The sequence below is a fragment of the Vipera berus genome (assembly GCF_964194415.1).
Source record: "Vipera berus genome assembly, chromosome: 10".
Classification (NCBI taxonomy): Eukaryota; Metazoa; Chordata; class Lepidosauria; order Squamata; family Viperidae; genus Vipera; species Vipera berus.
Genome location: NC_138213.1, coordinates 6,701,462 through 6,723,586, shown reverse-complemented (window position 1 = coordinate 6,723,586; position 22,125 = coordinate 6,701,462). Strand labels below are relative to the sequence as shown.

Below are 22,125 nucleotides of genomic sequence, written 5' to 3'. Positions count from 1 at the left end.
AACTGGCATCCTAAAAATTCTAGGACACCTCAGGTAAGTACTTTAAAATGAGGACAAAACCAGAACGTAGGCATGAAATGAAACCTGCCCTCACCTCAGATTCACATCTAATCAAAAGAGGAGAGCTAAGATTATTTTGGATGCAGATCATTTGGTTGGATGGACAGAATGACAGTCACGTGGTAACTCAACTTATGACCCCAACAACTTACAAACAACATTCCAACTGTGATCAGACGTCGAGGATTACCTGTATACATATCTTTTAGCAGATGGGTAGTGTATTAAGTTTTGATTGACAGGTTTTCCAATTATAAAGATCAATGAAGATTTTTCCTTTGGGATTTTCACCACTAAATCATTTTTTCTGAGGCCTGACAACCATTGTTTGAGGCCAAAGATCTCCCAGCCACGAACTATGAATACCTCTACTGCACTGGAGTGGGTCCTTGAAGTTTATACTTATGTTTGGTAGTGTATAAGCTAAACATTAGTGTAAGTAAACCACTTAATTCCTGTTTTGCATCTTCCTAGAAAACAAAACCTCACTGAGAAAGAATGATCCAAATGTAATCATGTAGCACAACATGAGCACCCACATACTTCTCAAGTTGCATTTTCTAAAGTTCTTGAAATATAATTGCACGCCGGTAAGGCTTTTTGTTGCTTAATGTTATCCTTCTGATTCATTACTTAAATGTATTGGGTTTTTTAAAAGGTGTTTTTCAAAACACCTATTTTCAAGGTAGGAATATAAATCATGAATAGTCTTTTTTTTTCCCCCTGGCTTCTTTTAGGTGTTTTTCTTCCATCGCCTCCAAATGTATTGACGGAGTTGCATCAGACTGGGAAATGATGCACTGGGATGAAGCAAATAGATTAAAAACAATGATTTCCATCTTCATTGGATCATGGCGGTGCTGCCTGTCAATGAACAGTCCCTGTATCACGGAATGCCTTTTTTAGTGGGCACCTTTGAGTCAGTCTTGACTTCGGCCGACTATAAATCCATGGAATATTGTTAGAAGGGGGTTTCACATTGCCATCTTCCTAAGGCGGAGAAAAAAGGGGCTGGTCTAGAAACATCCAGTTGGCCTCCCTGCGAAAGGCAAAACTCAACTCTCCTATTTTAAACAGTAGCTCAAGCTGGTTCTCTGTCAAATGCCCAAGAAAACTGGGCATTATCTGTCATGAAAATCCCTCTCTATTTGGGGCCATTATGGGAAAAGGCATCACATCCAAATAAGGAAGAACTCGGCTATTTCAAAAATATGGAAATCTACAGAACCAGTCTCAATTCTAGTTGATCTTCATCATCCATGGAGATTCTCCGTCATCCAGGTCATGGTTGTCCCAAAGGTGCTTTTCAAAAGGCAAATGGACTTTTTGACCTCATCCAAGAAGCTTGAAAAATAGTAATAGTAATAGTAATAGTAATAGTAATAGTAATAGTAATAGTAATAGTAATAATAATAATAATAATAATAATAATAATAATAATAATAATAATGGTATGCATGGAGATAGCAATTTTTAGTACAAAGGGCGACACAATTGCTGTGTTTTTCTCTAAATTACGATCCCTTTTTGCAGAGCCTGCTATAGGAAGCAGATATTCTCCTGCTTAAAGAACCAAAGTACCCAGATTTTTTATTTTTTTTTGCACAATGCTACATGGATTGTGACTTAAGACGTGAAACATACACACGCTGCATCTAGGTCAATTGCTGTGGGGTAAAATCTTTGCAGTCAGCCACTTGCTTCTCCTCTTCAACACGTTTCTTTCATTTATTTCAACAGAAGGTATCAAATGTGACACTTTGTGCTTATTTTCCATCACTGCAAGCCATTTAACCCAAGTCGCTGAACTTTAGATGCATACATTGCATTTCCAGATGCATTTTCTATGCTCAGGAAAACTTGTCAATTAGCTGGCAGTTTGCAAGTGTTCAATTTCTTATTTTTATTTTTTAAAAAACGGGGGGGGGGGGGGAAGGTCTGACTTACTTTTTGACTTTAGATAGAACCTGGATGCCCAATGCAGCATTGTAACATATTCATTGATCCACAAAGTTTCCTGCTTCATTTTTAACAGATTGTTTTAATTAAAAAAAAAAAGAACAGACAGCCTTCATATTTCAAGTCAAAGACATTGGCTTTAAAAATCAGCTCTGTCGGCAATGTCTCTGGGTCCCACATAGAACCACAGAGAGATTCTTGAGAACTAAAATTTTGGAATGATACTTTAATAGCAATAACAATGGCACTTAGACTTATATACTGCTTCACAGTGCTTTACAGCCCTCTCTAAGCGTTTTACAGAATAGCACATTGTCCCCAACCATCTGGGTCCTCATTTTACCGGCCTTGGAAGGATGGAAGTCCACTTCAAGATCAAACTCCTGGCAGTGAGCAGAGTTTGCCTGCAATACTGCATTCTAGCCACTGCACCACCACAGCTTCTACCTAACACCATCCGACAACTACATCTGCTTATCCCAGTTCTTGGGAAGGAAGGGCCTGATAGGTGAATAAAAATGACAAATCCAATCTGAACAACTGGTTGACTATATGATGAACCATAGCAATATAAACTCGGTTTATGCTGCATCCCCAGCCCACCTTCTGTAGCTTTTGAATACTGTAGAAATATAATGGACGCGACTATCCCGAGTTTGGCGGGTCGAATCCCGAGTGCCGCGTAGCAGAGTGAGCGCCTGTTACTTGTCCCAGCTTCTGCCAACCTAGCAGTTTGAAAGCACGTAAAAATGCAAGTAGAAAAATAGGGACCACTCCGGTGGGAAGGTAACAGCGTTCTGTGTGCCTTTGGCGTCTAGTCATGCCGGCCACATGACCACGGAGACGTCCTCGGACAAGCGCTGGCTCTTCGGCTTTGAAACGGAGATGAGCACCGGCCCCTAGAGTCGGAAACGACTAGCACGCATGTGCGGGGGAACCTTTACCTTGACCTTTATCTAAAAATGGCAACTGATACATTAGATTGAGCCAGTCACTTTCTCTCAGCCCTAGAAAGGATGGCTGAGTGGCAAACCATGTCTGAAAAGCCATACCAAGGACTTGCCTAGTCCAGGGCTTTTCAACCTTTTCGCCCATTGTACCACTTTTAGGATATGGCAACATCTGTGTACCTCCAGTCGCCTAGGAAGGTGTCAAAAACTTGATGACCAAAAAAAAAAAGAAAAAGAAAAAGAAAAAGAAAAAAGTAATGAAGTACAGGTAGTCCTCAATTTACAACAGTTCGCTTAGTGACTGTTCGAAGTTACAATGGCACTGAAAAAAGTGCCCCCCAAGCCACAGACGAGCAAGACACCTGCCTGCCCGCCCAGCGGTGCCCTTCCTCCTGTCCGAGGTTTTCATTGTTGTGAGCATTTCTGTTGAGGATTGGCAGCGAGGGTGGGGTGGGGTGGGTGTTTGCTTTTTATCCCCCCCCCCGTCTGCTGGGTGGTTGCAGCAGGTTTTGGTCACTTCACATGACCCTGGGACACTGTGACTGTCATAAATGTGAATCAGTTGCCAAGCATCTGAATGTAAATCACAAGACCCTGGAGATGCTGCAACGTTCCAGCTGATCGGCGCTTCTTCTGTGCTCAGCAGAAGCACCAGGATCAGCGCCAAGCTCTTCCGCTGAGCCCTGACAGCCCTGCAGCTCCAGCCGTCTCTCGCTCAGGCTTGTGCAGTGCTACCACCAGTTCAGCTCATTCCCCTCCCCCGCTACCACTTTTCTAGGATGGTCGCATATCACCTGCCAGGTGCCAGTGTGGCACAGGTGGTACCCGTACCACTGGTTGAAAAGCCCTGGTCTAGGTAGTCTCCAAGAATCAGACATGACTGAATAGGAAAAAAAATGTACCGGTCAAGCTATTGTTTTTTAACTTTGATTTATGAGTGTACTTTAAGCTATGATTTCCTTGCAACTATGTTTTGGAGGAAACAATGGTTTCAACTGAATCAGTACATTTATTGACAAGCGTGGGTCAATCCAAAGGGGGGGGGGACTTTAATGCTTCTCTTGGATGAAAAGTGAAACATCTTCCAAGGAAAACCAAAGAAAGTCCAGCTGCCTTTTGAAACAAACAAACACTTTTGGGATAACCATGACCTGGATGACTGAGAATCTCCATAGACACCCAAATCCAGAAATACTTCTGTTCTGGGTTCAAGTCAGCCAAGTCTCTTCCCAAGATCCTCTATTATTCCCTCTATCTCAATTTACGAAGAGCGTCACTGTTTTTCTGGTGCACCAACTCCTTCAAAGCTTAGGACGCCTCTGAGTGTGCCTTGTGTTGTTTTAGTTCTACAAGGATTGGCAATCAGGGGGCGGATTTGCTAAAAGACTACAGCAATGTAATTGCCACTTTGCAGCTTAACTAAAGACAGGGTAATCGCAAAATTAAGCTAGTGTGAGAAAAAAAATGTAGCAAAACCAAAGAGGACGAACGTCTGACCACAAATATAGTTTGACAATGAAAGGCACCTCACGCTTACAAAGGAATGGTGTGTGTGTTTGTGTGTCTGTCTGTATGTGTGTGTGTGAGTAAACAACAAAAGTGATGTTAAGAGAATTCATGCAGTGTTCCAAAACTGTGAACACAAAACGACTTCCTCATAAACCTTATGTTCACCTAACTTGTATCATAAGGAGTCCATTAGTTTAAACTGCAAGTATTTGATATTCAGGAATATGTGACAGCTCCCAATCATTAAGAAAAGGTTGTTTTTGTGTGTGAGGGGGTGTTTACATTTTTTTTTAATCTCAACATCCATATATAACGCCTTGGTGAATGTCTTTGGCAACACATAGCTATAAATCTGTTTCTGTTAAAAAAACAACAAGAACCTTTGAATACATCGTGCTGGAGACAGTACGTAAACCATGCTCTCTAAGGGGACAGATTAGATCAATATAGCTTGACATTAATCAAAGATGAAGAAGCATTAGAGTTGAAGTCAATTTTTTTTTAGAGAAACTATGTCAATAATGATAAGTGTCTACATATTAGGGAGCGTTATTTGCATGGATTATTGGGATGGGCTTTCTCAGTTAATATTGTCCTTGCCTGGAGTAGCATTCTCCTGGAGATCTGATTGGCTCTAACTCTTTTGGAGGAGGTGGAGGAGAAAAGGAGGAGGAGGAGGAGGAGGAAAAGGAGAAAGAGGTGGAGTAGGAGGAAGAGAAGGGTAGGAAGAGGAAAGGAAGAAGGAGAAGATGAAGTAGGAAGCAAAATCTGGATTGACTGAAATTGAATTTTCAGGGTTGGATTGAAATTGTTCCCCATCCATCTCCTCTTCCCCCCCACCCCCCACCCCCGCCCTGGCCATACCCCGCAAGGGAAGCATTTGAATTTGGGATGTTCCCCAGGGCTTGGAATATTTCTTTAGGGAATTTATGTTTTAACCCTATTACTGTATTAAACTGCGCAAGCTCATCAGAGCAGCATGTCAACCAGATAGATGGATAAATGATTCTAAAGGGATAGAGTTCCCTTAAGATATCTATACTATCAATATTGTTAAGAGCAATTTCGTTTTGAAATGTTCACCGAAGGGACTCTCAAATTACTGAAATAGCATTGACTGCATACCCAGGGCCTTAGACAAAGAAGATAGATGAAGATAGATGATAGATAGATAGATAGATAGATAGATAGATAGATAGATAGATAGATAGATAGATAGAGATAGACAGACAGACAGACAATGGAAAAGAAGTAGTATAGGGTTCTAAAATACAAAAAAATGGTAGACATGTTAAACAAAGAAAAACATTCCATGTTTTCAGGAAGACACAGAATTTGGGTCCGTTATTGTACTGTATTGTCAAATCTGGGATATCTACTGTATGTAGAATAGATATATCATAGAAAAAGATAAGGCTCGGAATGCAGAAACTGACTTCCTCAAGTACCACAACGTGTTCGTTTTCTTAACAACTGATGTTCTTATTTCCCAAAATACGTTACACGCATAATTTCTATTAGGTAACCAATAGAATTCCAAAAACAGATTGGAAGGACTGCAGCTCGTTAGATCTCAGCTAAGTAAAATATACCAAACGATAGTCAGGGAAGTAGGTGGTAAAACAGCAGTTTGAAATATATTAGGTTAAAAACAAAAAAACTAACGTGGCATAAAAACGCTGAGAGTAAAGATGATTCCCCTCGCCTCCTTTTTGCAGACGTACTTTAAATCTGTTATAATAATGTCACTATCAAAAACAGTTTAGCTGCTTTCATTATTTTGAGCACATTTGCAAGAGAAAGAAAGAAAACATTCTCTATATGTAGGGCAACCTGGTATTTGCTTCCCCCCCCCACAACCAATTTGCCTTTGATCTTTCAAACAATTTCTTTCCTCCAATTCCACTATTTTTCCCCCTGAAGCCTTTTCAGTCATTGTATTTATCTCTCTGCCATAATCCAACCCACTAAAATCAAGAGAATCATATTGATTCATTGCTTGTTATAAAACTGCATTGGTGAGCCATTTTTTTTTTACACAGTGCAGAAAACAGGATTAAAAACGTGAATCGTACGGGTGAGCCAAAACTAAATCAAAAGAGACATTCAAAAGGATCCAGAACAAAAGCGATGGGGGGAAAAAAAAGTCAAGACAGGTTTTTTTTAAAGCTGGAAGATGAAAGAACCTGGGAGAATCACAGTCTTAATAACCATAATAATCAGCAGCCACCAAGATGGGAAAAGGTGAAGGGAAATCAACAAGGCACAAGAAGGAACCTACAGAGGCAGATAACACAAGAACTCTCATGATCAATCGAATGAGATCTATGATCTCCCTTCATTATCAACCAACCAAATATCGTGTAGCAAAGTGCAAAATCCGGCAATATTTTTGACATTAAAAATGCCTTTAGAAAGAGAGAGAGAGAGAGATGGCTGAGCAGAGATGCAGAATGCAACACCTGCCGTGAAATTAAATGGAATAATACAGTCACAGATACTCATGCCAATTGGAACCCACAAACTGCCTCTCCTTTTTTTTCCTTTTGATTACGCTGTGTTGTATTGTTTCAGTGCAACAACATTGGCGTGGTATTAAAGTTATTAACATTCCACTGTTTGGAGAACTGGGGGTATTGGAAATAGGGGAAAAAAAAGATTAGGTTCTGTCAATTTTTAGGATTTTGATACGACAAGCATAAAATTATGTTTGCCCACTGTTTTGCAAGATGACGGGCGTAGGAAAAGGACGGTGTTATTTGAAGCAAAAGAATCGTGATGTAACTGCAGCATGAGGTCACATACCGGTAATTAAATTAACCCCAATCCAGGCCCCTGTGAGAGAAACCCAAAAGAGCAATTTATTTATTTTCTCATATTTATACTGCCACCCATCTCGCTATCAAGTAACTATATCATAGTATGCATAGCATATTGATAAGAAGTCTAAGAGGAATAGAACAGAACGCAAGAACAGAATTTTGTCATAGAATAGGAATAGAATAGAATAGAATGGAAGGGACCTTGGAGGTCTTCTAGTCCAACCCCCTGCTCAGGCAGGAAACCCTATATCATTCCAGACAAATGGTTGTCCAATCTCTTCTTAAAAAAAACATCCATTGATACTGTGGAGAAAAAGGGAATTCCTAGTTAAGACTCCCAGCCAACTCAGCCAATTTTAAATATTGCTAGTATAATATTTGGAGTAGTCTAACCTCAGTTAGAACGGAAGAAGCTTCTTGGTTGAGAAGCAAAATGTTTTCAAAGAAAAAAAATCAAGGAAGTCCAGTTGCCTTTTTTTTTTAAAGCACCTTTGGGACAACCAAGACCTGGATGACTGAGAATCTCCATAGACATTTTTTTTTAATTTTATTTTGACGTTTATAACACGGGCAGCCATGCCCTGGTAGGTAGACTTTAACTCCCAGGTGATGGTGGAATTCTGAGATTTGAAGTCCATATGCCTGGAGGTGGCCGTGTTTAGGAAACACTCGATGAAGACGGAAGAAAGTTCTATTTTGAGTTGAGCTCAACTTCGGATGACTTTACAGCAGTACAACAAAGTAGTTGTTTGCCACGGCCTTTTTTGGGGATTTTTTTTTAAACCAAAATCTTCTCTAGCCCATAGCTTTGGTTAATTCTGAGGGGGTCTCCCATTCGAGCACTAATCCAATCCGCTGCTTTTTAGTTTTTCAAGACCAGAGCCCAGCACAATATTTCGAATTAGAAATAGGCTGCTTGGACCTTGCTGGGAGCATTCTTCGCTCAAAATGTTTTGCGTGCCTCCGATTAATATTCGCTGCTGTTTATGTGCCTATCTCACGGGGAAAACTTTTATTTATTTATTTATTTATTTTAAAAGTTTCAAGGAGACTTACCTGCAGTGAAATCGTGATTCATATCGATGAATGCGTGGGAGTGAGGCTTAAACATTGCATTTTCTGCATCCAGCATTTGGAGCCATGTTAAATTCCTGAGAAATAACATTTTGAAAATTAACAGCTTATATGCATTTCGTGAGGTTCTTTACGTACGTAAATAGTACAGGTGGCCCTCGACTTACAACAGTTCATTTAGTGACAGTTCGAAATTACAACAGCACTGAAAAAAATTGACCTATAACCATTTTTCACACTTACGACCATTTTCCGCATCCCCATGATCAAAATTCAGACGCTTGGCCACTGACTCGTATGTACAAGGGTTGCAGTGTCCCGGCGTCATGGGGGTCCCCAAAATCAATGGGGAAGCCAGTTTCACTTAACAACTGTGTTACTAACTTAAACAACTGCAGTGATTCAGTGAACAGCTGTGGCAAGAAAGGTTGTAAAATGGGACACTATGTTTCACTTAGCAACAGAAATTTTGGGCTCAATTGCGGTCATAGGTCAAGGATTACCTGTACTGGAGAACTCCACTGGCAAGCAACTCTATCTAATAATTTACTTTGGGAGTGGTAACTGAAATTATGCTGTACTGCATATAGACACCAGGAGGCCCAATGTAAATTTTAAAAGAATCATTAAAACTGCCTTAGTAAGACAACTGCTAGCAATAAGAAACAAGGGGAAAATGATGAATAGGCCGGGCCATTTGCTTCAAAGGTTGTTTTTTTTTTAAAGCTGATGATTAAAATACATTTAATTGAAATTGCTATGCTGGCTAAACCTCTGGCCAGTTCATTCAATGATTAAGTATTCTTTAAGAAGATTTGGCTTTAGATGCTTATTCCCTAGAGTCTTGCTTCCCAACTAAGTCTCCTCTGTTGATTAAGACGTTAATAGAATTTGATTTCCATACCTGAGTTATTTGTAAGTTGATTTAAATTTAGAGAAAAGCTGGAGCCATAGGTTCAAGCAATTAAAATGTTTTGCTCGCGCATTCTAAAGAGAGGGATATTCCATCAGCAAAAACATATATGTGTGTGTGTGTGTGGTTTGTGGTTCAACACCATAAGGGAAATTGGATATTATCTTGCCACGTGCATGACTGTTAAAACATATTTCATTTGTTGGGCATACCATGTGTCACAAACATCACAAATTAATTTTGTTAATCTTAATAACAAATTAGGCTTGTTGTATGATGGCACCACTCCATCAAAAACTAACGTATATAAATCAAGCACTTTATATATGCTGTAGATTTTTTATGAAATGAACATCTTCAGTTAGCCGATTTATCACGGTCTTACTTATCAATTCTGCAGATAAGTAAAGCAAACAAGCAATGCTTCAAATGAAATAAAATGTAAACATAAAAAGATAACCATGGTACATCGTCAAGTTAGGGGCTCCCTGATGGTCTCAGAGCTTGATGGTTTTCTTGCAGATGTTTCAGTAGCAAACAAGGCAACATCATCAATGCAAGACCAAGGATCCCTTGGTTCAACTCTGAGCTACAAATATTCTTTTCTACCTAGTTTTATAGTTTAACAACATTTGCCAGAGTCAAGGAAACTGTGCCTGGATGCTTATCAATAAGCTTCTGGTTCCTTACAGGAGTCACAATATAAGAAAACGGATGCTGTGTAGAGTCTCTGGATTCTTTCTCACAATAGCGAAATCAAAGCTCATATAGGGTTTTTTTGAATTTGCCTGTCTTGACTAGACTGATGATGTAACCTAACTGGGTAATGAAACATCTGCAAGAAAACCACCCAGCTCAGAGAGCACCAAGGTCCCCACAGTCCTGGTCCCAGTCCTCCTCCTCTTTGAATAGTTTAACAACATTCCTTCTGAAGCATGGTTTCCAGAAATTAGCATTTTACTGCAAATTAAATTACCCCCCTGCTGATTAATTTTATTGTTAGAATTAATGCCTCTTCCAAAATGTTTCAAGACTTGGCAGGAAAACATTTCCATCTCCAACGAGCTGGTGTCTGTAGCACTCGCATCCTTTTCTTCGGGATAAAAAAAAAGGAACAAAAGCAGAGCACTGATTCACAAAGGGATAAGACCTACCCATACTTTTCATGCAGTGTGACTATAATCCTGCACTTCATTTGAAGAAAAGAATGACATTCTACTAAAAAAATATTTCTCATGGCGGGGAGGTGGAAGAGGGGAAAGGAGGAAGAGAACCAAGAACAGAGAGGAGGTGGGGTTTTCCCCCCCCCCACCGTTCAAAAGCTGCTAAAATCTTCTAACAAAACTTATGTGAGGTTGTAATTGCTACTGCATAACCCCAGAGCAATTTGAAGGCTTTGTTCTGTTAAGTCGCAGATTTTATGGAGTAATCTCCATACGACTGAAATAACTTAATGGTCAACTCATGCCCCATATCTGAAAAGAAGGCCCACCCCTATTTACACCACACAAACCTAAAACATGATTTGTAAAACAAAACACTGCTTTTTATGCTAGTCATTTGTCCTGTCAAAGAAAATGCCACAAACAGATTCCTGAGACCAATCCAATTAGGGCTTATACCAACTACTACGATTTGGGCCTTCAAATACCACAGTCTTACGTTATTTCATCATTTACTTAAATGAATGATTCTTTTGCCTTTTTTTATTTAACCAAAGTTACTTGCCAAGGATACCAAATATGTTGCTTAATTTAAAAAGTTAGAGGCCTGGGGTGGGGGGGGGGGAAGAAACAAGTTCGAAAATTGCTGCGCTGTTTCTATGGAAACAGGAGGATAATCTGATTGACTTCTCTAAGTGTGATGTGTTTGTCTTGACAGAAGTGTTAGAAAGCCCCAGGGAAGCGCAAAGCGCTGCACAACACCCCATTTTACTTTTGAGGTGCTGAACACTCTCATTGGGTCCATACAAAAGTTAAACCCCTGGCCGAAGATGGCAGTCCTCTGGGTGGGTCCATGTGAAAAGGGGCATGGCGCCTGGCTGCATGCCGACAAATTCCCAATACCAAGAAACCCGCTCAACCTTAACAGTTAAGATTAATTTTTTTTAAAAAAATGCCTACCCCTGGGCTAAGCTGACTCAGGAATTCTGGGATTTGAAGTCCACGAGTCATAAAAGAGCCAAGGTTGCCTACCCCTGGGCTAAGCTGGCTCAGGAATTCTGGGATTTGAAGTCCACGAGTCATAAAAGAGCCAAGGTTGCCAACCCCTGGGCTAAGCTGGCTCAGGAATTCTGGGATTTGAAGTCCACGAGTCATAAAAGAGCCAAGGTTGCCTACCCCTGGGCTAAGCTGGCTCAGGAATTCTGGGATTTGAAGTCCACGAGTCATAAAAGAGCCAAGGTTGCCTACCCCTGGGCTAGGGCTTATTTTGGGGGAAACATAATACAGTGTTCTGGGGTCCCGTGATCACCATCTGTGACCTTCCCAGGTGGCTTCCGACAAGCAATGTGAATGGGGGAAAAGTGGATTTATTTAATGAGCGGATGATCTGCTTGACAACTCATTTAGCAACTTCCTTTTTTTTTTAGCAACATAAATTTTAGTTCCAACTGTGGTTGTTAAGTCAAGGATTCTCTGTAATATGAACCGCAGGTTACAATTATCTTGCAAGAATTCGCTTTTTAAGTATGGTACATTGCCAACATTTAGCCAAAGTTTGGTTCCATCAAAATACACCGCTTGCAGTGATAAGTATTTATTACCGAAATACTGTGTATAGCAAATTCTTAGGATATAACAATAATGAAGATATTAGCTTACCTGCCAATCAGTATTTCTGGCCTTTTAGATTCATTGGTAACTCCAAAGATGTCAGGAATTAAATCACCATTGAAACTTCAGAAGCAACAGCAAAACAACAAAAGTTGGATATTCAAATTACACAATTGTATACAACCACTTTAAAAGGAAAACCAACCCCCCCCCCATAATTTCACTCTTAAAAATCTCACAGTAAGCATACACTTACTCCATGATTAATGGTTCATCATCAAATGTCCTATTTGCTACAAATTTATGATTTATATCTAGGGGAAAAAACAAAAACAAAAAAGAGTCACATTTGTTACATGTTCACATTTACATACATTCAATTGGGTCTTTGCTTTATTTATGATTCTTTGTATTCACCATTACTACAGACTGAAATTAACCCTTTTCCTATTCCAGAGGAATATGAAACTATCCAAGAGATTTCTCTATTTCATCTAGAAAAAAAAATGAAGAAATTCAAGGAACTGAAGCTAGATCTGTTTATTTATAATAATAATCCTTAAAACAATTTTAACTGGCTGGACTATAACGTCCAGTATGGTTTCCTGTAGTGAAAAGAGTTTATGCCTTCGATAATGATTTTACTTTGTTTTCATTAATAACAATGGAACATAAAAGCACTACACTCTGAACAGATATTCTTAACATCTCTAAAACACCTTTCAAAATATGTACGTGTAATTCTTAACGGAAGACAATACGATATCATTTCAACATGACGGTTAAAAAAGAAAATCAAGAAAAAATTTCTTGCCTAATTATTCACTGATGATACAGAAAGACACTGCACAGCTCATGTATTTTAACCTGAATCAGAGCAGCGTGCACATTACTTAAAAATTGCACATGTCCAGCTGACATATGCATCTCTGCACAAATGGAGAAATGGATAGAGGAAAAAATCTACAAAGCCTATTCAGCCTATATGTTGTTGTTAGCTGTGAAGTCGTGTCCAACCCATCGCGACCCTATGGACAACGTTCCTCCAGGCCTTCCTGTCCTCTACCATCTTCTGGAGTCCATCTAAGCTTACACCTACTGCTTCAGTGACTCCATCCAGCCACCTCATTCTCTGTCGTCCCCTTCTTCTCTTGCCCTCAACCTTTCCCAGCATTAGGCTCTTCTCCAGTGAGTCCTTCCTTCTCATTAGGTGGCCAAAGTATTTGAGTTTTAGCTTCAGGATCTGGCCTTCTAAAGAGCAGTCAGGATTGATCTCCTCTAGGACTGACCGGTTTGATCGCCTTGCAGTCCAAGGGACTCGCAGGAGTCTTCTCCAGCACCATATATATGTATATAAATTACACAAACTCATTCACATGTATACACTATGTCTTATCCTAGACAAAAGTTGTTGGTCATATATAAAGGTGTTACCATCATCACCATCACCATTTTAGCCATTGTTTATCCACTGCAGGATGAAGGCCCCTTTTGTGTGCTTCCCAACAATACGGTCCTGAGCTTTCAATTGGGCCCACCGTATTTGCTGATGTCGTCACGCCATCTTGTTCTAGCTCTCTTTCGTGGACACTTTTCAATCAAGTGGGATCCGTTCTATGACTGCCTTGCTCCACCTGCCATCAGTTCTTCTTGCTAGGTGACCAGCCCATTTCCATTTCAGTTCTTTTACTCTCTGGATGACGTATTCTTTGTCCTCCGATCTAGGTGCAGGTCTTTCCAACTTGTCTTGGGATGACAAGCACGTCTCTTCCCATGACTCCTTGCGCCACTCATAGCTTTTGTGTCAATTGTGAGGCTAGTGTCCATGTTTCGCCAGCGTGTGTTAGAGCAGGTAACAGACAATGATGGAAAACTTTTCTCTTCAGGCATAGGAGGAGGTTGTGCTTGAGAATTATGCTTAGCCTGCAGAATGCCTGCCAACCACATTTGACACGCCATTCAATTTCCTTTATTGTATCACCTTCCACTGAGAACCATTGGCCAGGTATATGTAGTGGTCTACTACGACTCTAGTTGTTCTCCAGATATATATATTTTTTCTTTCTTTGGTGAATACACAACCTGGCTCTTTTCCAGGTTGGACTATCTAGCCTGCTGTTGGGCAGCATGCCTCTAGAACAGGGGTGTCAAACTGGCGGCCCACGGGCCGGATACGTCACGCACAGGCCACGCCCACCCCAGCTCCGCAAAGGCAAAAAACATTGCGATGTGTCACGTGACACCCGTGTTCTAGAATTTCAGATAAATCCAAATGGAGGTATAAGGGGATATTATACGCTTCTTGCACACAATATGCTCTTCCACTATTACACAGGCTCTTGAGTCAAGGACTATATGTAAACTGAATTTAAGTACATTCATCTCTCACATTCACCCCAGAATGGGGATATTTATAGTTGGTTTGCAGAAGAACTCAATGAATATTTTCTGGACATTATCACTGCAATATAGCCTACCTAAAGTTTGATTATTTCCCCAGAAAATCCAGACTGATAGGTGAGCATTAGGCTGTTCTTTTGGACGAGTTGTCAAAAGGACATCCATTTGTGAATCACCATTGTAATCACCAGGAACTACACTGGTTATCACAACATCCCTGAAATTAAGGGAGGAAAAAAAGTTTAGGCACCAAATCTACCATAAGAAAACACTATATTGAAAGAAATGACACTTATATAATGCTGCCTTACGTATAATTGTTCTAGTTCAAAATAAAATCTTGACAAAATCATCTTCAGCACTATACCATCCTAAATTTTGCAGCTCCAATGGCTTAAACGATTTCACACTTCAGAACTAGTTTTGTCCTTCAAAAAAAATCTTCAAAGATTAAAATTTATCATTGTCTTTTCTTTCTAAATGTCTATGAGAGCTGTCATATTTCTGGCAAATAGGGACACAGGAATCATGGTTTCTGCACTGCTGGGTTTCTGGCAGTACATTTTTAGTGAACTACTCTAAAAAAACAGACAAATTTCATCAACACATTTGATAGTCTATAACAGGCATGTCAAACTCGCAACGTCACGTGACATCACGCGACGTATCGCGACTTTTTCCCCATTGCCGGCAATGGGGAGGGCGTGGTTTTGTTGTGATGCATCCAGCCCATGGGCCGGCAGTTTGACACCCCTGCTCTATAATATAGGTATTAAAACTGGTATCAATTTCCAAGTGTAGTTTAATCACTTAAATCCAAATAGAATTTTAGTACTCCTGAGAAAGGGAAGGTATTAGCATTTGAAAAGATTTTAAATCAGGGCTCTCCAAACTTGGCAACTGTAAGACTTATGGACCTCAACTCCCAGAATTCTTCAGCCAGCCATGTTGGCTGGGGAATTCTGGGAGTTGAAGTCCATAAGTTAGACTTCAGTTGCCCTGTTTTAAATTGTGGAGATGTGGACTCTCTTGGTAGAGAATGCTGTGGAAAGGAAGTAGCAGATTTGGCAATAAAGGGTTTGAGCTTTTCCCCCCTCATATTTCCCCTGCCATATCTCCTCCGCAGTACGTGTTCATTGTTTCACATCAGAAAGCACAACGAACAAGCTGAAAATAATCTACAATATTTTTTCTGAAAACCATTGGCTCCATTAATACTTTAAAAATGCCAATGTATTGCATGGGCAGCTCTAAGCACATTTATTGAAAAATACATTGTCCTCAAAAAAAAAGGGCTTATTTCACGTTTAGTGCTCTGCTTCATTATGAATGTAAAACATCACTAGGTTAGATACATCATGAATTATTACTGTAATCATCTTTGAGGCTGCAGAAAAATCCCCATACGAACATTACAAAACAGATCTTTGAGACCCGAGTATTTTAGTAAGATCCATTTAACATCCAGATACATAGAATGAACAGCACACAAAATCTATTGGAACAATTCCAGTACGCTGCATTTACCTTAAGAGTAATTTGACTTTGGGCTTAAAGTAGGGCTCATTTTGGTCCGCAAGGAAGATATTTAATTCACTCTCTGTAAAGGGAGGAGGAAATACATCTTTTTACTTCAATAGCAACAACAAATATCAGAGTAACAATCTTTGGACTTTCTGCTTTTCAACCCCACCTCCTTTTACCTCATCTAAAGAAATAATAAGCACACAGGGTGTTTTCTCCAGGTTTTGGAGGCATATATGTGTCCGCCCCACTAGGTAGACCAGATCAAGAAATCAACTCCACAGGAAGCCTCAAATTACAGAATAACAGAGTTGGAAGGGACCTTGTAGGTCATCTAGTCCAACCCACTTCTCAAGCAGAAGACCCTATACCATTTCTGACAGGTGGCTGCCCAGTCTCTTCTTGAAAGCCTCCAGTGATGAAGCACCCATTGCTTTATTGAGATTGCCTATCAGAGAATCAAGCAAGTCAGCCATTCTTTCTTCTTCTTATAGTTTAGCGAATTAAGGAAGTGTCCTGGCCATTTCTGAATGGTATCTGGAAGTTAGGGGCTTAAAAAGTATTTGACCTCTTGTTGCCTTGGCAACAGAGCTTGTCAGTCTCCAAGATCATTTTGCTTACCTTGTACGAGGTGCATACATGGATCATAATGATCAAGCTAAGTCTACTTAACATCCCTGATGCCCTAACTTTATTTCATGGGGAAATGCTAGAACATTTTCAGCACATCCTGCCTGAACAGGGGGTTGGACTAGAAGACCTCCAAGGTCCCTTCCAACTCTGTTATTCTGTAATTGTAAACTCCAATATTCACACTGCAACTTCAGGAAAGTTTGTTACTAGTTACTGCTGCACGCAGGAAGCCCTATTTTTTTTTAAAAATTTTCCCTTTTAAAAATCATTGCTAGGTTTCCAAACAATTAAAAAAGAAATGCTTAAGTCTTTCAATAACACAGCTGTGAAATTAAAAGTAAGCCAACCCAAAAAGTACTGTAGCATATTCTTTACTTAAGATTTGCAAATTATATTTCCTACTGATCTGTATTAGTATACAGTAAACCAAAGGAAGAGACTATATTTAGGAACAAACTGTCCTCTCCACAGCCCAACCTATTGCTTTCTATTCTTTTTATTTTTACAAATTTATTTCTTTGAAATTGCACAATGATGTCTCATGATTTATATAGTACAAAAAGCATGAAGAAAACTTAATCGTCAAAACAGATGATTAACTGAGAGCTGTAGCTATAGTGAAATCCTCCAGTGTAGGAATCATCCCTGATTTACTTATAAAGGTATGGAATACACAAGTGCCAATAAACAAAAGTTACATTTCTTTCATCACTCCAGCATTCTTTATTCTTTTTTACCTGAGGTTCAACCCACAAAACACTTTAGCAGTCCACCAGTAACAACAAGGCCTTTCTTAAGCTTCACTCCTTCTGTCAGGAAATCTCAATTATAACTTTAACGAAGCCCACTCTGCCTTAATTTATTGTGCATGTAAAAAGACAGACCCTACTTGACGTCAGACATATTGAAGCCAAAATGAAACAAGGAACTTTGTGACCTTTATAAAGTAAACACATTAGCATGAGAAGGAAATTGCTTTCTGTGCCCGGTGGTTATTGGCAGAAGGATATCTGCTTTGTTTACATGCCAAAGAGAAACATTTATGTGGCACATTCTGGCTGTGATGTCAACAATAAGGAAATTCACGTCCATTGTCTGCTATTCACATTTCAATATGCCTTTCTTAACCAACAAAAGGAGGACAAGGTAAGCAAACCAGTATATGAATCACTGTTAGCATATGTTCCTATACCAACACATTTAAGAGGCCAAAACATTAGGACGAACGTACAAATAATTTGACAAAAAGACATCAGTGTCACTCTACTACAGGGGTCTTCAAACTTGGCCCTTTTATGACTTGTGGACTTCAACTCCCAGAATTCCTCAGCCAGGCACGCTGGCTGAGGAATTCTGGGAGTTGAAGTCCACAAGTCATAAAAGGGCCAAGTTTGAAGACACCTGCTCTACTACTTATACTCGCTACATTAACATAATTTTTGGACTCGTTTGCTGACCAACTGGCAAATTCCTATGTTGGCAAAGCCAGTTTGGTGTGGTGATTAAGGTGCTGGCCTAGAAACCAGGAGAGGGTGAGTTCTAGTCCCGCCTTAGCCAGGAAAGCCAGTTGGGTGAATTTGAACCAGTCCCTCTCTGTCAGCCCAGCTCTCTGTTCTGAGGAAAACAGCAGGAGGAAGGAATACAGATAGTCCTCGACTTACAAACACCATTGAGCCCAAAATTTCTGTTGCTAAGTGAGATATTGGTTGAGCGACTTTTGCCCCATTTTACGACTTTTCTTGCCACAGTTGCTAAGTGAATCATTGCAGTTCTTAAATTAGTAACACGGTTGTTAAGTGAATCTGGCTTCCCCATTGACTTTGCTTGTCAGAAGGTCACAAAAGGGGATCGCGTGACCCCAGGACACTGCAATGGTCATAAATGTGAGTCAGTTGTCAACCGGCTGAATTTTGATCACACGACTGTGGGGATGTTGCAATTGTCGTAGGTGTGCAAAATGGTCCTAACTCACTTTTCCCAGTGCTGCTGTAACTTTGAATAGTCACTAAGTGAACTGGTGTAGGTCGAGGACTGCCTGTATTACGTCTGTTTGCTACCTTGAGTTACTTCTAAAGTAACAAAGACAAAAATCTAGGGAAATAAGCTTTTGGTGTGCATCTACCTGATCAGTACAACAATGGCACAAACATAGCCAAGCAAGATTTAATCTTTAACCTTTGATATTCCTCCTAGAATGCAATAGCCAAAAGGGGCAAATTCAGAGTCTCCAGAAAGGAGAAAGTGACTGAAGAGATGATAAAATGGGCAATTCACATATGTGTGATATCTGACACTCCCCAAAGTTCATTCCGACTGTATCAACGACGATTAAACTCCCAATAGCACCATATGACACAAGATCAGGTTCACAGTCACCTTGAGAATGATTCTGAGTAGTTTTTAAAAGTTTTCCCAAAGATGCTTTTTCAGGAGGCAACTGGACCTTCTTGTTTTCCCTTTGAAGATGTTTCGCTTCTCATCCATGAAGCTTCTTCAGCTCTGACTGGAATGGTGGGGAATGGAAGGATTTATACTCCTTGCAGACAGCTGGTCATTTGCAATTTTTTAGAGAGCCGTTGAGGCCACTTGGAGGTTTATTTGTGTCCTCAGGATCACTGGAGTGGTGGAAATGGGTGTGGAGCAGGGGTGTGAAATGGGCAGCCCACGGGCCGGATGCGTCACGCGCAGGCCACACCCAGCCCCGCAAAAGATGTCACGATACGTCACGTGACGTGATCGGGTTTGACACCCGTGGTGTGGAGCCTTCTCGGAACTGCTGAAAGGGCTGCGTGGTAGGATGGAGATAGATGATGTTGTATCCCCTCTTTGGAACAGCTCTTCTCCACAGAGGGGGAGGGATACGACATCACCTCAAGGGGGCCTCGACGACTCTCTGAAACACGGGTGCGAAACTCGATCGTGTCATGTGACGTATCGCGAGGGTTTTTTTTTTAGCCTTTGCGGAGCTGGGGTGGGCGTGGCCTGTGCGTGGCGCACCCGGCCCCGCAGGCCGCCAGTTTGACAGCCCTGCTGGGAAAGGATGCAACTGACCAGCTGTCTGCAAGGAGTATAAATCCTTCCATTCCCCACCATTCCAGTCAGAGCTGAAGACGTGAAAGATCTTCCAAGAAAAAACAGGAAAGTCCAGTTGCTTCCTAAAAAAGCACCTTTGGGGGGGGGGAACAACCACGACCTGGAGGACTGAGAATCGCCAGAGACGTTTTAAAAAGTTTAACTTCCCCATCATTCATTGAAAGGGGGTGGGAGGGACGTCCAAAGTACCACCAGCCCCCTGCTCCACATCCATTAGGCAGACTTCCCCCCCCCCCAATTAATCCCAAAGATGCCCCAAAGGCGGGTTTTCAAAACCCCTGAGAAAATAAAATTAAAAAAGGCGGTGGGTGGGAACAGTCCTCCTAAAGACCCCACCCACCCACCCCCTCAGGTTGCAACTGACTAGAGCGAGGCCCCCGGCAGCTCCTCCGCCGGCCTCGGCCTCTCACCTCGCCTCAGCACGAAGAGGTCGGTCTGCTTGTCGGAGTTGAAGTCCCCGAAGGCGGCCAGCGTCCCGAAGGCCTCGGCCCCGAAGAGAGGCGAGGTGACATTCTGCAGGGCCCGGCCCGGCTTCAGCAGCGGCCCGACCGCCACCAGCAGCAGCCACAGCAGACAAGGCCGGCGAGGCCTAACCGGGACGGCACCCCGGGCGGGGCGGCAGGGCCCCCCCATCGCGCGGTAAAAACTCCAACCGGCTCCTCGGCGGCCAGCACCGGCACGGCTGGGCAGGGCCGCGCGACTTCCGGGTTCGCTTTACGGCGGCGCCGCAGCGCGCCTGCGCGGGCGGTGTGCCTTTACGGCGGAGCCGAGCAACCGTTACTGGCAAGGGGGCGGGCCCTTCGGCCCATTGGCTTCGGGCGGAGTTTTGAGCAGGCCGCTCGTCCTCCTCCTCCTCCCGCCATGGCGTCTTCTCTGGCCGATGTGAGCTGGAAAATGCTGGAGCTGAGGGCCCGCTCTAAGCGTTCAGGTCTGACTTCTCTCCCCCTGCGTGTCTCCCTTCTGTCCGCCGCGCCGCCTCGCTCTCGCTTTCCTTTCGCTTGCCGAGCGGAGAGTTCGGAACTCCAACTCCCAGGATGCCCCGCGAGCCCGGCCTCCCTCCCTGCTCCTCCCTCTCGCCGCGCTTTCTGCCGCCTGAAGCGCGAAGGCCCTGGCGGGGAACTCTGGGAGTTGTAGTCTGAGCTCTCGCTCCCTTTTTCTGGTCCTCTTCCTTCTGCTGCTGCTCGCTTTTTCCACCCTCGCTTCATCGCTCCAAGAATGAACCGGCCCTTCGCACAACCGGGAGGACTTGCAGTTGAAAAGACCATTTTTTTGAAAAAAAAATGTAAAAAAATAATAATTTAAAGTCTTACCCAGAAACTTTTGCCTGGTCCCCTTGATCATTTAGGGGACCCTTCCCAACCCTCGCGGCCAGCCCCCTTCCTGGGCTGGAGGGACTCACTTTGGGCCAGACCCCTTTGTTTCCCCCCCTTTTTTTAAGAAGGGAAAATTAAGACTTTGCCTTGTATATCTCGACATGTCAAGATAGTTTTATTTATTTATTTATTTATTTATTTATTTATTTATTTATTTATTTATTTAGCAGACTGGCAAAATATAGTTGGGCAGTTATAATAAACTTAAATAGTAGGAATGAAAAAGAGGAATTAGTATTGGGAGGGGGTTTTGCTCACCCTTTGGGGCAGCCATCAGTGAATGGGAAAAGCTACAGAGAAAACTTCTGCAATCTTCCCCTTAACAAACATCTGAAATTCTCTCTAGGGGCTTCTGTGTAGGTAAGCGTCAAGCTGGTTTTGCAGAAATAAGAACAACCGATTCGAAAAATGCTAGGTGCTTCTAATGTTTCCTTCAGTTTTGCCACCGTGGCTAAAAGCCACAGTGAGGAAACCTGATCTTTCTGCTTGCTATTTGCAATGATTGGTTTTGAAAGCAGAACCTGGTTTAAAATGTCCTGGGGCAATTTCATTGGTGTCCTAGACATGATGGAACTCACTATTTCGATCGTACTATTTTGCTAGATCACCAAGATTGGGATTAAATCCTAGTTTTACAGAACACTTTGGAAGACGTTTATATATGTATATTATACATTGTAGCCAAGATAAGACAAAAATGAAACATCTATCTTGAACAAGTGCTGTGTATTTCCGATTATAAGTTATTGGCTATCCACCTTTTTTTCTTGATGTGACTTGTGTTTCTGATACTTTGCTATCAGAGACAGATAATTAGATGGGGAGTTTTAATCTGATCCAAGCTAAACCCAGGTGGAAGAAATTACAGCAATCTACAGTTTCTCCTGTTCTTCAGCTGTTTTTTGTACACTTTTATGTTCCAGGTTTCTTTAATCGTTTTCCTAATCCATTTTGCAAGAGTTTTCTTCTGACCCTGTGATTTGATCTCCCAGTATTTCTCTCCCTGTCTTTCCCTCTCTTGGTTTTTCCCCTTTCTCTCGA

General features: G+C 41.6%; 2 protein-coding genes across 5 annotated transcripts in view; one reads left to right on the top strand and one right to left on the bottom strand.

The window, feature by feature from the left end:
• Window positions 1-20,410, bottom strand: part of ITFG1 (integrin alpha FG-GAP repeat containing 1) — a 78,034-nt gene extending 57,624 nt beyond the window's left edge. Inside the window, exons 1-6 of the mRNA XM_081336051.1 lie at window positions 20,122-20,410; window positions 15,989-16,061; window positions 14,539-14,678; window positions 12,318-12,375; window positions 12,110-12,184; window positions 8,357-8,451 (exon numbers count right to left, since the gene is read on the bottom strand). Of these exons, the coding sequence (XP_081192177.1) occupies window positions 8,357-8,451; window positions 12,110-12,184; window positions 12,318-12,375; window positions 14,539-14,678; window positions 15,989-16,061; window positions 20,122-20,344 (664 nt within the window). The 5' untranslated portion in view covers window positions 20,345-20,410. The remainder of the gene's footprint in view (window positions 1-8,356; window positions 8,452-12,109; window positions 12,185-12,317; window positions 12,376-14,538; window positions 14,679-15,988; window positions 16,062-20,121) is intronic.
• Window positions 20,411-20,509: 99 nt separating this feature from the next.
• Window positions 20,510-22,125, top strand: part of PHKB (phosphorylase kinase regulatory subunit beta) — a 103,096-nt gene continuing 101,480 nt past the window's right edge. For 3 of the 4 annotated variants that reach the window (XM_081335908.1, XM_081335906.1, XM_081335907.1), the window contains exon 1: window positions 20,535-20,639. In XM_081335908.1, the coding sequence (XP_081192034.1) occupies window positions 20,573-20,639 (67 nt within the window). In that variant the 5' untranslated portion in view covers window positions 20,535-20,572. Of the gene's footprint in view, window positions 20,640-22,125 lie in introns of all 4 variants that reach the window. The other variant, XM_081335909.1, reaches the window with a different exon arrangement.